Source organism: Aulonocara sp. 'chitande type north' Nkhata Bay, linkage group LG2 (assembly GCF_057382095.1).
Source record: "Aulonocara sp. 'chitande type north' Nkhata Bay isolate Kocher_YH1m ecotype deep benthic linkage group LG2, A_spYH_male_GT1.1, whole genome shotgun sequence".
NCBI classification, from domain to species: Eukaryota; Metazoa; Chordata; class Actinopteri; order Cichliformes; family Cichlidae; genus Aulonocara; species Aulonocara sp. 'chitande type north' Nkhata Bay.
Window position 1 is genome coordinate 9,725,743 of NC_141345.1, and position 13,815 is coordinate 9,739,557.

Consider the following 13,815-nt stretch of genomic DNA (forward strand, 5'->3'; position numbering starts at 1 on the left):
CCTGGTGTAATATTTTTCAGCTAAAAAGAAACATGGCCTGACTCCTACCTAACTATATAAAGAGTAACTGAAGGTTAAAGGCAGCTAACATGTCCTGTTTTAAGCCAGGCACTTACACCTCTGCTCCGCTGCGTCTCAGCCACCATCGCTCTGGCAGCAACGGCGCTAGAGCCCGAGCAGGGGAGAGCTGGAACAAACCACTTTGGGAGGGGGGAGGGGTTATCTATACTTTTGTTGTTAAAATGTTCCATCTCAATTACGTACTGTATGCTTTTTATATTTTTAGTAGTGTGTCCCACAAACAGCAAATATTGTCAAAAAAAAGTAAGAAATCTTTGGGGGTGCTTTGATTCATTTTGGGGGTGCTGAAGCACCCTCAAAAATGGGCTAAAATCGCCCCTGGGTAAGACCATTTAAATAAGGAGGTAATAAGTCAGGTTTTAAGTAAGTAAGTTTTAGCGCTTGCGTAACAATATTTCCCAGTTTTACATTATAAGCACGCTTTTACAGGAAAAGAGACATTTGGACTGTGATTATAAAAATAAAGATGTCCCAAAATGTCCACATTTCCAGGCAGCATAAATATTCTCGGTGGAGAGATCAGCGATCTGTGAGGTGTCCTAAAAAAGTCAAGTCAAACCCTGAAGCAGTGCATCTAAAATGTGCCGGTCACAAAATAGACGTGAGCACCAGAAAAAAATGATGGTGCAGAAAGCCTGGCTAAATTACAAAACACCTTGCCTCTCTTTTGAATTCCAAGCTGTGACGTTGGCGTTTGTAATCTGATCAACTGTCACCATGTGAGTGGAGATAACACCCCTCATACCTGTCACCGTCCAGTGAAAGCTCCAGCGCCAGCCTACCTGGAGACTCGGGACCAAACCATCAGCGCGTCCGGGAGTGCTGTTTTCCTAAACCCACATGAGTGTGAGATCGTGTGAGATACTGGTATTCATAACTTTCTGCCACAATAAGGCATCTTTTGTCTTGCCCTTTTGTGTGTTCAGATTTGTTTAGACAACTGAAACCGAATGGTTGGTGTGATATGGCGATTCCAGAGATGCTGAAGAGTTATGCTACAATGCTGATGTATGGAAACATGGATTAGGTTCAGAAGGATATTGTGGGTCATGATTTTGAAAGACAAACTTTAAAGTGTAAGACAACACTGGCAGTGACATCCTTAACTTTTGATGTATGTCTTCATCAGATTTGAGTTTTAGGCCTCTACATCATCACGGGGATGTCTTCATCCTAACCCCCTTAAATGATTTCGTTTGTATAAACAAATTGTGAGCAATACATTGGACAAAATGCTGAATGTAGCAAAAATGGAAAAAATCTTTTGATTTTTTTTGCATGATCATCGTCATCATCATCAGGTTTGGTCCAAGTCCATCTTTTCAGAACATGTTCAGCTGCTGCTGCTGTGACTCATTTATGCAGAAAGTGTAAACAGGTTAAAACCACTTTCTTTCCCTAAGGCTAACCTGGTTTAGAGTCTGAAGTTTCCCAGGAAGTCAAAGAGAAAGTAAAAAAAGGAATTATAACTGCACCATATGCCTCCAACCTCCCAACAGACACTGTAGGTCTGTTACTCAGGTCCGTTATTTCTCGCTGCAGCTGGCGCATGAATTGAATCTGATTAAAAAGCATTGTCTTTCAGAACACCTTATAATAAAAGATGCTGTTAAACTGGAAGAATAAAAGACAAAACACACATGTGAGCTTTGTAGAGTTGGACATGAATGTGGGCTTCAGGTAGTGATTGTTGGTTTTATATGTTTAACTTTTTGATCAGGTCTTCCCTGTAAAAGGTTATGGGTGTAGCAGTTTAATGACTCATGCCTCCACGGATAAGTGCTCTCAGTCTCTGAGCCACCCACCATCACCTACCACTCCTCCACACATCGTTGCAATGACTGAAGGCGATTATTGGGACAACTCTGCGCTGCTGATATTCAGCCTCAGAGAAATGATTAGGGGGTATTTGGGCTGCCAACTCTCTGAAAAAGCTTGTTGGCCTGAAACAATCCAGCGTTTTACTGGTTTTACGTTTTGTCAAGACAAGTTAGGACAAGAGTGAGACGCCTCTCCGCAGCCTCCCCTCGGCTGTTGTGTCAATATGCTTTCTCTGTTGTACTCTTTGTGCTCGAGCTTCAGGGAAGTGATTGGTCTATTTACAAAATAGCTTGGAGTGTACATTTCATGTCTTGTCGTGTGATACAGGCAGCTGTTGTCTCTCCCTAAAGGCTTTTCTTACATGACTTTTATTCTTCTCTTTTCTGTCTTTTTTACAGATGTGAAAATGTTCAAAAAGGGGATTATGATGGCAGCTTCAGGAGCAATCCTTCTTGTTTTTGCCTCAGTCCTCACATGCGTGACAAGATCTGAAGGTAGTTATAGACTGGGAAAAGGCAGTTCTCCTCTGCTGTTTACACACCACCTCTACAACGCTGCCATCAACGAGAACTCAGCCCCGCGGATGTACGTTGAGACGCAGGTGAAGATGGGCATTGAAGTGACAGATCCGCTGTGGGACATCAAGTACAACATCGTCTCAGGTGACGATGACAGCTTCTTCAAAGCAGAGGCAGTCAAAGTCGGAAATTTCTGCTTTCTCAGGATCAAGACGCGCAGCAGCAACTCGGCTCTCCTCAACAGGGAGGTCAGAGACTCGTACACTCTCACTGTGGAGGCAAAGGAAAGCACTTTTGGCTTCGAGGCAATGACGAAGGTCTTCGTCCAGGTGCTTGACACCAACGACTTAAAGCCTCTCTTCTACCCGGCATCGTACAATGTGGCCATCAGGGAGGACGCTCCTCTAAAGTCAAGTGTCACCAAAGTCAGCGCTACAGACGCCGACATTGGGAGCAATGCTGAGTTTTATTATTCATTCACCAGCAGAGCTCATCCGTTTGTTGTTGACCCTTTCACGGGCACGGTGAGCCTCATCAAGAGGCTCAATCACACTCGCGCACAGCGCTACGACCTCACCGTATTAGCAGAGGACAGGACAAAAAAGATATCCGGTGTTCAGAAATTTGGGAATGTCGCCAGGGTCACTGTAAACATACAAAAGATGACCATGGCATCTCCAGTTATCACACCGCCCCCTGAAGCTACAGTGTCTGCAGATGGAAAAATAGATATCAATGTCCATGTGGAGGAAGGAGTTAAGCCAGTGGAATCCCTCAATATCATTGGAGGGGATCCCCACAAGTGGTTTGAGGTAATCCCCTCAGGTGTGCAGGGCAGTGACTTCCAAGTGATCTCTACAAAGAGGATTATCTGGTCTCAGGCTCGTTTTGGGTTGAATCTTTCACTGCAAGCTAAAGACAGGAGCTTGCCAAGTTTCCTCTCTCCAATCACACAAATCCACATTCCAGCCTATCATTACAGCCCACTGGCATTTTTGGAGGACACCTACATTGTGACTCTGAGTGAGTTTTCACCCCCACAGACTCATGTACTTAAGGTTTCTGTCACCTCAGTTCCCTTTAACGTTACCTTTAGTATCAAGAACAATCCAGACACCTCTAACTTTAAGATCAATCCTAAAACTGGGATTATCATAACTACAGGGAAATTTGATTATGAGAGGAAAGATCGATATGAGTTTGATGTAATGGCCAATCACGGTGAAGCTGAAACTCACATCGTGGTGGAGATAACGGATGAAAACGACAACAGCCCAGAGTTCACACAGACATCCTATCAGGCCACGCTGGATGAAAACAGCCCTGTTGGCAGCAGCGTGTTGAAAGTAGCAGCTTCAGACAAAGACAAAGGCAAAAACGGCTTTGTGACTTACGCGATTGCAAATTCAGGCCCTTTGCCTTTTACAATAGATCCATTCACGGGCATCATCTCTACCTCCGAACACTTGGACTATGAACTGATGAAACGGCGGTATCACCTGAGAGTTTGGGCGTCGGACAGCGGCGGCCCCTTCAGTCAGGTCAGCGAAAGCCCTGTGACAATAACTCTGAACAACATCAACGATAACATCCCTCTGTTCGAGCAGGTGGGCTGCAATGTTACTGTACCTCTGGATTTACCTGTGGGACACGAAGTCGCAAAGCTGTCAGCTATTGATTTAGATGAGCTGCAGCAGCTGAGGTATGTCATCGAGTCAGGGAACGAGCTCCAAGTGTTCGGGATCAACTCTGTGACTGGAGTCATTGCCCTGAAACAACCTATCCCTCTGCTGCAGGGTTCATTCACTCTGAGAGTTGTAGCCACCGATGGGAAGCATCACTCTGAAGCATCGGTTGTCAGGATAACCATTACTAACCGAGGTGAAGATCGAACGCTGCACTGCAAGGAAACTGGCATTGCCAAACAGGTCACTGATAAACTAATCAAGTCAATCAAACCCATTTTAATCAATCAGGAGGAGGACACATTCTCAGATATCCACATCACCAATCGACATTCTCCCAAGTTTGATACAAGCATTCCCAGTTCGATTGATCTCGTCGAGAACCATCCATTAAATTCAACCATTGTTCAGTTCAAAGCAACAGACAACGACTCTGGGTTTAATAGTAAGCTTGTGTACGCCATCTCGAGTGGAAATGAAGATGGCTGTTTCTCCATTGATACGTTCTCTGGTGATCTTCGGCTAGTTTGTCCACTTGACAGAGAGAGAAAGGGGTTCTACATTTTGAACATCACTGTTTATGACTTGGGAATACCGCAAACTTCTGCGTGGAAATTCATTGCCGTTAACATCATGGATGTCAATGACAATCCTCCTGTTTTCGATCAGCCCAGGTACGTGATCCACGTGCCTGAAAACAAAGAGGTGAATTCGGTTATTTTTACATGTCGCACAGCAGACCTGGACTCAGATATGAGTGGTAAAGTCCAGTATTCCCTCCTGACAATGACCGACATGTTCAGGATGGATGAATTCACCGGAGAGCTGACTGTGACGGGTAGACTGGATCGAGAAAGCTCACCCAAGCATGATCTCCTGATTGAAGCAAGAGACCAGGCTACAGTCGGCCCTCAGCTGTTCTCCACTGTCAACCTGGTGGTGATTTTGCAGGATATAAATGACAACCCACCCAAATTTGTGCCCAAAGTGCATAAAATAAAAGTTCCAGAAGATGTTCCTGTGGGCACGCTGCTTGTCTGGGTGGACAGCATGGACTTGGATCTGGGCAGTGGAGGCCTTGTCACCTATAACCTCAAAAACACAGAGAGCGGGATCTTCCATCTCGACTCCTCCACCGGCGCCCTCACCCTCGAGAGAGAGCTGGACTTTGAGAGGCGGCCATCTTACAATCTCACAGTCTGGGCAGTCGACCACGGCCTCCCTCGCTCCTTGTCATCGTCATGCTTCGTGGAGATCGAGGTTCTGGATGTCAATGAGAACCTCCACCGGCCGGTGTTCTCAGAGTTCGTCTATGAAGCTCTGGTAAAGGAGGACTCAGCTGTAGGGACATCTGTGGTAACTCTCACGGCTTCAGACAAAGACCTGGGCAGAGACGGGGTTGTCAGGTACCACATCCATGATGGTTCTGGCTTAGGAGTGTTCACCATTGATGAGGAAGCAGGTAACTAACACTTGGTGATTCAATTTTTGTTGTTGTGATGTTTTTATCTAAAAAGTAGAAAAGCAATGTTAGCAATTTTTAGTCAGATGTGAAGCCTGATCTCGCTCTCATAGTTTAGCTTAGCAGAAAGACTGGGAAAAGGCCTTTGTCCTCTCCAAAGGTTGCACCATTAAATCTCACCTGGTAACACACTAGGTTTCCATATAGAAACAAAGTTTAGGAGCTAAGAACCAATCTGACTGAAAGCCAAAGCTAACCACCTGCTAAATAAAGCACTGTTTAGCAGAGTGTGTCTTCAGTGAAGGGTAAAGATTATAGACTAGTTCTCAGTAGAAAGGTCAAAGGTCAGAACCGTTGTGCTCTGTAAACAGTAATTAGCACTGCAGCATAAATTAAACGGCACAAGTGTTGCATGGTAACATTTGTCTTTTCCACCTCTCTGACACGCCTCGTGCTGCATTGAACTTTACAGCTGTATGCTCATGTGCTCACTCTGATAGAACGGGACGTGTACTTGCTTGAAGAAGCAGTTCTTCGTCTGGGGTTGTTAAAGTAGTTTGTATATTTTTCCATCAGCATATCCTTTGCAGAGGATACCCTGCGACCTTGCAGCGTATCACAATGTATTCCATTGGCCTGCTGCTGTACTTAAGACTCAAATAAAATCAGACTGAATGGCGTTCACTGTGACAAAAGAGTTATGCTGAAATATGTCTTTGTCTCCACGTTGCTGCTTCATTATCTCTCACTTGGGGCATCAACATTTAAACAGCCTCTTCAGACCACTGTGCAGAGGAGTACATTTCCATTGTGTTCAGGCCTCTGTGCGGGCCTCTTTTCTAGCGTATTAAGCTAACACAAATATGTCACACATTTTGCTGAACAGGGAATAACTTAAAATTTCACAACCCACGTCTGGGCTCCTTTCCAGATTTTTTTTGAATGCAAAGAGGCACCTTAAGCTCAGTGACGGCGCAAGTGGCTGCTAGTTCCTCCCGGGCTGTACAGTGATTAAGCATGAACAGATTAGATGGATAAGTGATTCATTCCTGAGGCAGGGCAGCATGTTTGAAACATGTGAATACCAGTGTAGACAACAATGATTTAACTGTACCGTTGGTGTGTTTAGGTGTGATTCGTATGACAGAGATGCTGGACCGCGAGACGGCGCCTCATTACTGGCTCTCCGTCTACGCCACCGATCTGGGGACTGAGCCTCTGATCACCTGGACTCACGTCTTCATCGAGGTCCTGGACATTAATGACAATGCTCCCGAACTTTCCCAGCCGATGTATTTTGCATCTGTCCCAGAGAACGTGGACACGGTCGAATCCGTCATCAAGGTGTCGGCCACAGATGTGGACACGTCCTCTGAGGGGAAGCTTTCCTTCCAGATGCTGGAATCTCACCGATTGCACTTTGACATCGATCCTAACACAGGTGAATACTCTTCAATGAAAAATATAATCAAAGGAGACCTTGATGAATTTCAACATGTCACAGAAAGTTTTCCTGGCTCAGAAAGGTAAAACAAGGTGATATCATGTGAGTTATCTCAGTCGCAAACTGAGGCACAACATTTTAACACCAAGTTTTGAATGGCAAGCTAACCTGGAGAATTTCTTATCCATCCAGACCTTTTCTTTAACTTGTCCAATTCAAGGCTGCAGCGTCACAGGGCGAGCGGCAGAATACACTCTGGACACTTTGCTAGTCTGTCCCACAGAGAGACACACACACACCTACAGTCAATTTAACCTCAACAGTTTATTTAACGTCAGGGGTGTCCAACTTGAGAGCTACTGTCCTGCAGCTTTTAGATGCATTCCTACTCCACCACTGCTGAATAAAATGGTTGGATTACCTCTTCAGTATGCCATCAATTTTGGCAAAGGCCTGATAACAAGCCATTCATGTGATTCAGGTGTGTCGGAACAAAGACTGGAGTTGGACACCCCTGGTGTATGTCTTTGGACTGTGAGAGGAAGCGTGAGTACATGGAGAAAGGCCAAACTGCCCCCAGCTGTACAAAGAGTGTTTAACCTTAATTATGAGTACTCACCAATAAAAACATGGTCAGTACTCTGAACTCTGTCCTTAAAGTTCCTAAACCTTCATAAGATTGAAAAAATAATTTCCAGACAGGTAGCACTTATTCCATCCAACAGGTAGACATTGTGTTTTTAATTGCAGCTATAATTATTTTGTTATTGAATTTATTATTAGAATATAGTACAAAAGTACAATTTTCCAGTTTTCCAGCTTTGGCTCACGTCTCCTCCCTCCCACTTAAACATTTCTCACCCCTGAATCATGGTATTGAAGCATTCAGTGAGCAGCATATGTGCAGGCAAAAATACAGGAACTCTGGGATGTAATTGGATCAAGTTGCTCAGCGTCATTCTGGCATTTCACAAGCAGCTCGAGCAGAAAAAGAGACTTCATGCTCTCATTGCAATTGATTTACATCTTGATTCAAACTCCCTTTGTGTGTGCAGGACATCTGGCAGGCCTCTGTTGCAGAGTGTTTTGGTATATCTGTACGTGTTACATTTTGATTCATGGGTGAAAAGCTAACAAGCATATGCATGCTTGCAAATGCAGTGTTGCAAGCATGAGTGCAGTATGTGCTGCGGAAGCTAGGTCTGTCTATACCTATACAACAGGGAGCTCCCTGAGAGTCACTCACAGAGTCAGTCACGTGCGACCTGAAATAAAAACTGAGTTAGCATGACGGGAACAATGAGGAAGCCTAAACATCTCTGCCTTCCTCGCTGACAGTTGAAGCTGAATCACCTGGCGAGGACTTTGAAGTTAAAGCTATTGAGCGCAGCATTAGCTGTGATGCTACCAGCCGCTACCAGCCCTGTCCTCGTCCTCTAACATGCTATTTGTCCACGCCCCGAGGCCAGTGTACCGAGGGATTACAGAGATGTCGCTCAGAGACGGGGCAAAGGTTTGCTGCCAGCTGGAGTGTGTCACATTCAAACAAGTATTTTTCTATAAATGCAGGTGTATTTGGTATCCATTTACTCATGCATAGAAGCACAGGATGAATAGTGTTTTGCTGAAAAGGGGTTATTAAATCTCTGTGAACCTTTTTGTATTCTGAGGCTGCAGGCTGAGGACAGCTGACTGACACTGACCCAAATTCTTGCAGAACTGACCGAAGTTTTATTTTTTTTATCCCTGTGCTGCAAACTAAAAATAATTAAAGTAAAAAAACTCCTAAAACCTGAAGTTCCTCTAACATCTAGCAGAGGCTCCAGCAGTGATAATAAACGTGCAAAAATAAACGTGCATTATTAGGGCTGTGGTCTCTTTGACTGACGGGTGGCTGGTGACCAGTGTTGCCAACTCCTCAGTAAGGAAAATCGCTATTGGCTGTCCTAAAAGTCGCTAGAAGTTGCCAAATGACGTCATCGCCTAATTTGCATAATTGGTCATGCTAATGTAATTGTAACCTACGGTGTTTTAGAGAGAAATAACATCGTGGAAGTAAAAAACGTCCTAAATGCAGTTAGAATTTATTTAGAACTACAAATTAAATTTCTTTCAATTATTGTTTTTTAATGTCACAATTCCAACCCTGCTCCTTTTTCTGGGCCTGGACCGGCAAAAGTGACCTGAAATAGGCACTCTGGTGGAGTTACTGTGTGTGTGAGAGTGTGTGTTTATAAGTAGTTTTAAACCTTGTGATCCACAAAACAGCATAAGAGTAAAAGAAGAACAGACTGCGTTACAGTCAGTGCGGGAGCAGCGGCTTCGCTCATGCGCGATTCATTTGCCGTTTGGACACACAGGTGTGAACGTCTCCTGCCCTGATAGCAGCTGGGGAGGACTATCCTCCGCCTGTGAGCGCTTTGGCACGGGTGAGGTGCTCACGGCAACACCGCTGCTTGTTGAGAGTAAGAGCGATACGCGTTTTCATGTCAAAAAGTCGTCATAAATAAGTCTCCAATACCACCAGAAAAAGTCGCCAGATTTGTCGCTAGTTGCTTTTTAGAAAAAAAGTCGCTAAGGTGATCTGAAAACTCGCTAAATATAGCGACAAAGTCGCTAAGTTGGCAACACTGCTGGTGACACAAGTGGCTGTAGCTGCTAGCTGCCTGCTAGGCTTCTCCTCAGCTAGCTGGAGTTCCTGAACTGGACCTGTGGACTAGGGCTGGGTATCGTCACTGATTTCTAGAATCGATTCAATTCCGATTCACAAGGTCCCGAATTGATCCACGATTCGATTTAATTCGATTCGATTTAATTCGATTCGATTCAATTCGATTTGAATCTGGGAAATTTTGACAGTCAGAAATATTATAATTCAGATCAGTACATTTACATATTTTTGTATCTATAAAAAGGAAGCTGACACACGCAAGACTTTATCAAAAGTGTGTGCATCACAGCAGATGCTGTGATGCACAGAAACACAGAAAAACATGAAGGTGATTTTCCTGGCCTGGGATTTTATAAAAATATTCTGCAGTACATCATAAACGAAAGAAATCCATTAATCAATAAATGAACATTACCTCTGAAGTTACAGCGGTTTTATTAGAGACACAGTTAAGTGTTTTGCATTTTGCATAATTTTAAAAAGTTTAAATTTGTTCAGTATTGAACGGCAGAAATTAGGTTTTCTTTTTGGAAGTATATAAAACGGAAAGAAAAAAAACGTCGGCCGACAGCGCTGTAAACAACGGCAGACTTGTGCGTAACAAGCAAGCGAATAATGAAGAAAAACTGTTCTTGAAGTACAGAGAGAGAGAGCTGTGCATCGTGGTCGAAGCAAAACAGTAAAAGTAAGAGTGAATACATGACGATGTTTATGTGAAGCGTAGTTTGGATCTTCTTTTGCTGCTGGTTCGGTCAATATTGTTTGGAGAGACATCAAACTAACAGCTTTAGAATCAGCGCATAAAGGGCGTGAACACAAAGCGCGGACCCGCCGACAGATCAGAATCAGCGAGCTGTCGGCTTTCAGCCCCGACTGTGAGAAAGGCGACATCTGACTGATTCTGATCCGCGGGTTGCGCTGTGTGTGCAGAATCCATGTTCCTGCTCTCATTTACTGTCTTAGCTGTTTGGTGGTTGTTGAAATTTTGTGAGGTTTCACCTGAGATTCTGGCATTTCGGGCAAAATAAATTTATATAAAAAAATCGATTCAGGATTTTAATGAATCGATTTCACATTATCCAAGCCAGAATCGATTTTAATCGATAAATCGATTATAAAAACCCACCCCTACTGTGGACCACATTTGTGCTGTTGGAGCTCTTGCTAATAGTTTTTACATTAAATCGCAGCTTCCACAGGTCCAGTAAACATCAGAACAAATGCTAAACAGGCTTTTTGACTTCGAGGTCTGCAACTGGTTTTTGTGGTTCACTGAAGTCCAAATCAACAGGAAACCTAGTTGCCAGTTTGTGGCCTCTAGAGCTCTGACCTCAGCTTCTTTCAGCTCATACGGGATGAACTGGACTCGAACTGGGACCTCATCTTCTGCCTTCAGTGGTCACTAACACTCCTGGAGCCATGTCGGAGCACAGGCTGTCATAGCTTAAATCAAACAGACTTTTAGGATGTGCTGACATCCTCTCTGACTTTTACTTGTAGACAGCAAACTGAGCTGTCCTTAAAATCCTTTGACAACAAAGATTCAAAGAAATATCGTGTACTAGCTTATATAGATTAGAAAAACGGCGTAAGCAGAGGGAGATCATGTTACCTGGAACCTGTTCCTCTTTGGAACATGACCCACCTTGTCTTACTGTTAACAAATGAACCTCTTATTAGTAATATGAGGGTGAAACCACTCGTGCCTTGACAAGATGAAAGTGACTCATGACCACAGCGCTGTGTCCGTTTCAGGCGAGAAGAATCGAGGAAGCTTTGTGCTTTAATGCAGAAATGCACATGAAACATTGTCGTGTGTGTTTTGAGAAAAAGCATCTCGTGGAACACTTCATTATGTGTTTGTTTGTTGACAAGGCCAGGCAAGTCAGGAATGTGCCCACTTCATTAGCATTTTGCAACAGCAAATTCCTCAAATGGCTGCAGGCTGTTGATGATTCAAAAAGTGATATGATGCGATTGTGTATTTTATATTCTTGATATACACAAAGCACTCACCAAGATGTATGATATTTTTCTTACTATTAACAAATTTACATGAAAAAGAGTCCAACACCTGAGACCAACTTTTATATGAAATCTGTCTTGGGTAGCACATTCTCAGTCTCAGAGCCTGAGACTGAATTATTACGTCTATCGAGACGGGAACGATACACTGTGTAAAGGAAGGATGCAGCCAAAAGCCCAGCTTTGAAGCCTTAATGTGTTTTGGCCATTGCCATGTTGGCTTTTTGGAGGCAGGAGTGACTGTATGTGGATGAGAGGTTGGAATGCCAAGGCTCCACCGACCTTGTTATCAAGCTGAATCCACAGACTCAGTGGGAATGTCACACAGACACAGATACCTGCTAATTACCCCTCAGTAACATACAAACAAAAATTCTCAAACTTTTTTCTCATTGGCATTTCTGAAATAGTTCTCAGAAATTTGCGATGTCTGAATTAAAAAGCAAGTGAAACTAGTCCACATTCAAAAAAGAAGACACGTAAAAATGTGATGTGAATCCTGCGAAAAAGGAATGAACGGCCCCTGACGCAGAAGCAGCTGTTTGTCCTCGTGTGGTTTTGACAGGCGTCCTGGATGGCTGAGTGAAAACAGGCGGTGGGGAGGGACGAGGCTTTAGCCGTGATTCCCACATCTGCACTAATGACAGGAACACACTTTCTAACGTTCCCACCTGTCCCTCCCAGCAGGGCTTGTTTGCTCTGTCATAAAAGGACTCGATGACGCTCAGTGGGGCCTCTTTTGCAGCACTTACGACCCCCTCCTCTGTCTGCAGCTCCCACACCTCTTTTGGTTGGAGACACAGAGACTTGTATTTTCCCAGCCTGTTGCTGTGTGTCTAGGACGCTTCTCCCAGCAGCTGCAGACACTTAAACACGCTGATTCAGCAAACTGTCAGCCGCGGTTTCCCTCGCGGTGTCTGATAATCACCTGTCACACAGTTCAGAGGCCGACTGAGCTCAGGCGGATGCGGCGGAAGCATCTGATTGGCTGTGAGTGACCCCTCCTCCCAGTGATCAGTCAGTGTTGTGCTCTGAGTGTAAGGTGACCCAAATTGCTAATTTCCAACTGTAGAGCAGCTTTGGATGACAAAATAGTGGTTTTGTCTTTCAACAGTAAATTCCACTGGTCCTGTAATGTGACACAGGTGCTTCCCGTATCTCCCAGCCATGCTGAAGGTGATGCCCTCCCCTTATGAGCAGCCGCTCTATGCTTCTGTCTCCTGTTGGTTATTTTGAGTTTATGGGCCTCCAGTTTTTTCCTGTTCTGCCAGCATCAGTACCGACAGCTCCAGTTTCTGTGAGAAAACGATCGAGTCCGGACGCCCCAGCCTTTGCCTGGTGGCAGCGGGATGGGCTCCAGCCCCCGCCCCCACGACATTGAAGTGGAGAGCGGAAGGAAATGGAGGTTTTTTAATGTCTTCTGAAAGTTTATTCTTGATATTAAACAATGCAAAAAAAATGGATGCTGTTTCTTTTTTTAGACAAACAGAAGAAAGTCCTTTGCAAAGCTCCTCGATGCGATCTCTGTCGTGTTGAAGGCGGCTTGTTCTCTGCTTCAGAAGTTTATCACGCGATCCATCGCTCACTCTGTCCCTGTTTGATATCTGTATCAGTCTTTATTCAGGTCGACTTCACCTCAGCACTGCATCACACCGCCATCATCATCATCATCTTTTTTTTAGCTGTTTGTTGTAATTTTTTATAGCGACATAAACAAACATTGAGTGACCCTCAAAAACAAAAACAACAGAAACAACATCAAGAGCTGTAAAATACAATGTGTTTTCTTCTGTTACTACTCAGGGACACCCGCCTCCATTCCCAACCGCCACAACACACACACACACAAAAACTCCCAACTCTGTTTGTTTATGTGTAACCTGCACTCTCACTTCCTGCTAACAGCACCTGTGTTTGGTGTGTGTGTTTGTGTTTGCAGGTGTTATCAGCACTGTCTCAGCTTTGGATCGAGAGGATAAACCGGAGCACAGTATTGAGGTGAGACTCTGATAAACAACATTTTCTCTTCCCATCAGATCGATGCAGAAACAGGAACACAAATCCAGCTCTGCTGTGAATCGCCGACGTTCCCATAAATCCAGAATACA

General features: G+C 44.3%; 1 protein-coding gene across 4 annotated transcripts in view; it reads left to right on the forward strand.

The window, feature by feature from the left end:
* The window catches only part of fat2 (FAT atypical cadherin 2), a 94,694-nt gene that overhangs the window by 13,575 nt on the left and 67,304 nt on the right, over positions 1 to 13,815 (forward strand). For all 4 annotated transcript variants that reach the window (XM_086304991.1, XM_086304990.1, XM_086304988.1 and 1 more), the window contains exons 2-4: positions 2,301 to 5,567; positions 6,697 to 7,008; positions 13,647 to 13,705. In XM_086304991.1, the coding sequence (XP_086161117.1) occupies positions 2,309 to 5,567; positions 6,697 to 7,008; positions 13,647 to 13,705 (3,630 nt within the window). In that variant the 5' untranslated portion in view covers positions 2,301 to 2,308. The remainder of the gene's footprint in view (positions 1 to 2,300; positions 5,568 to 6,696; positions 7,009 to 13,646; positions 13,706 to 13,815) is intronic.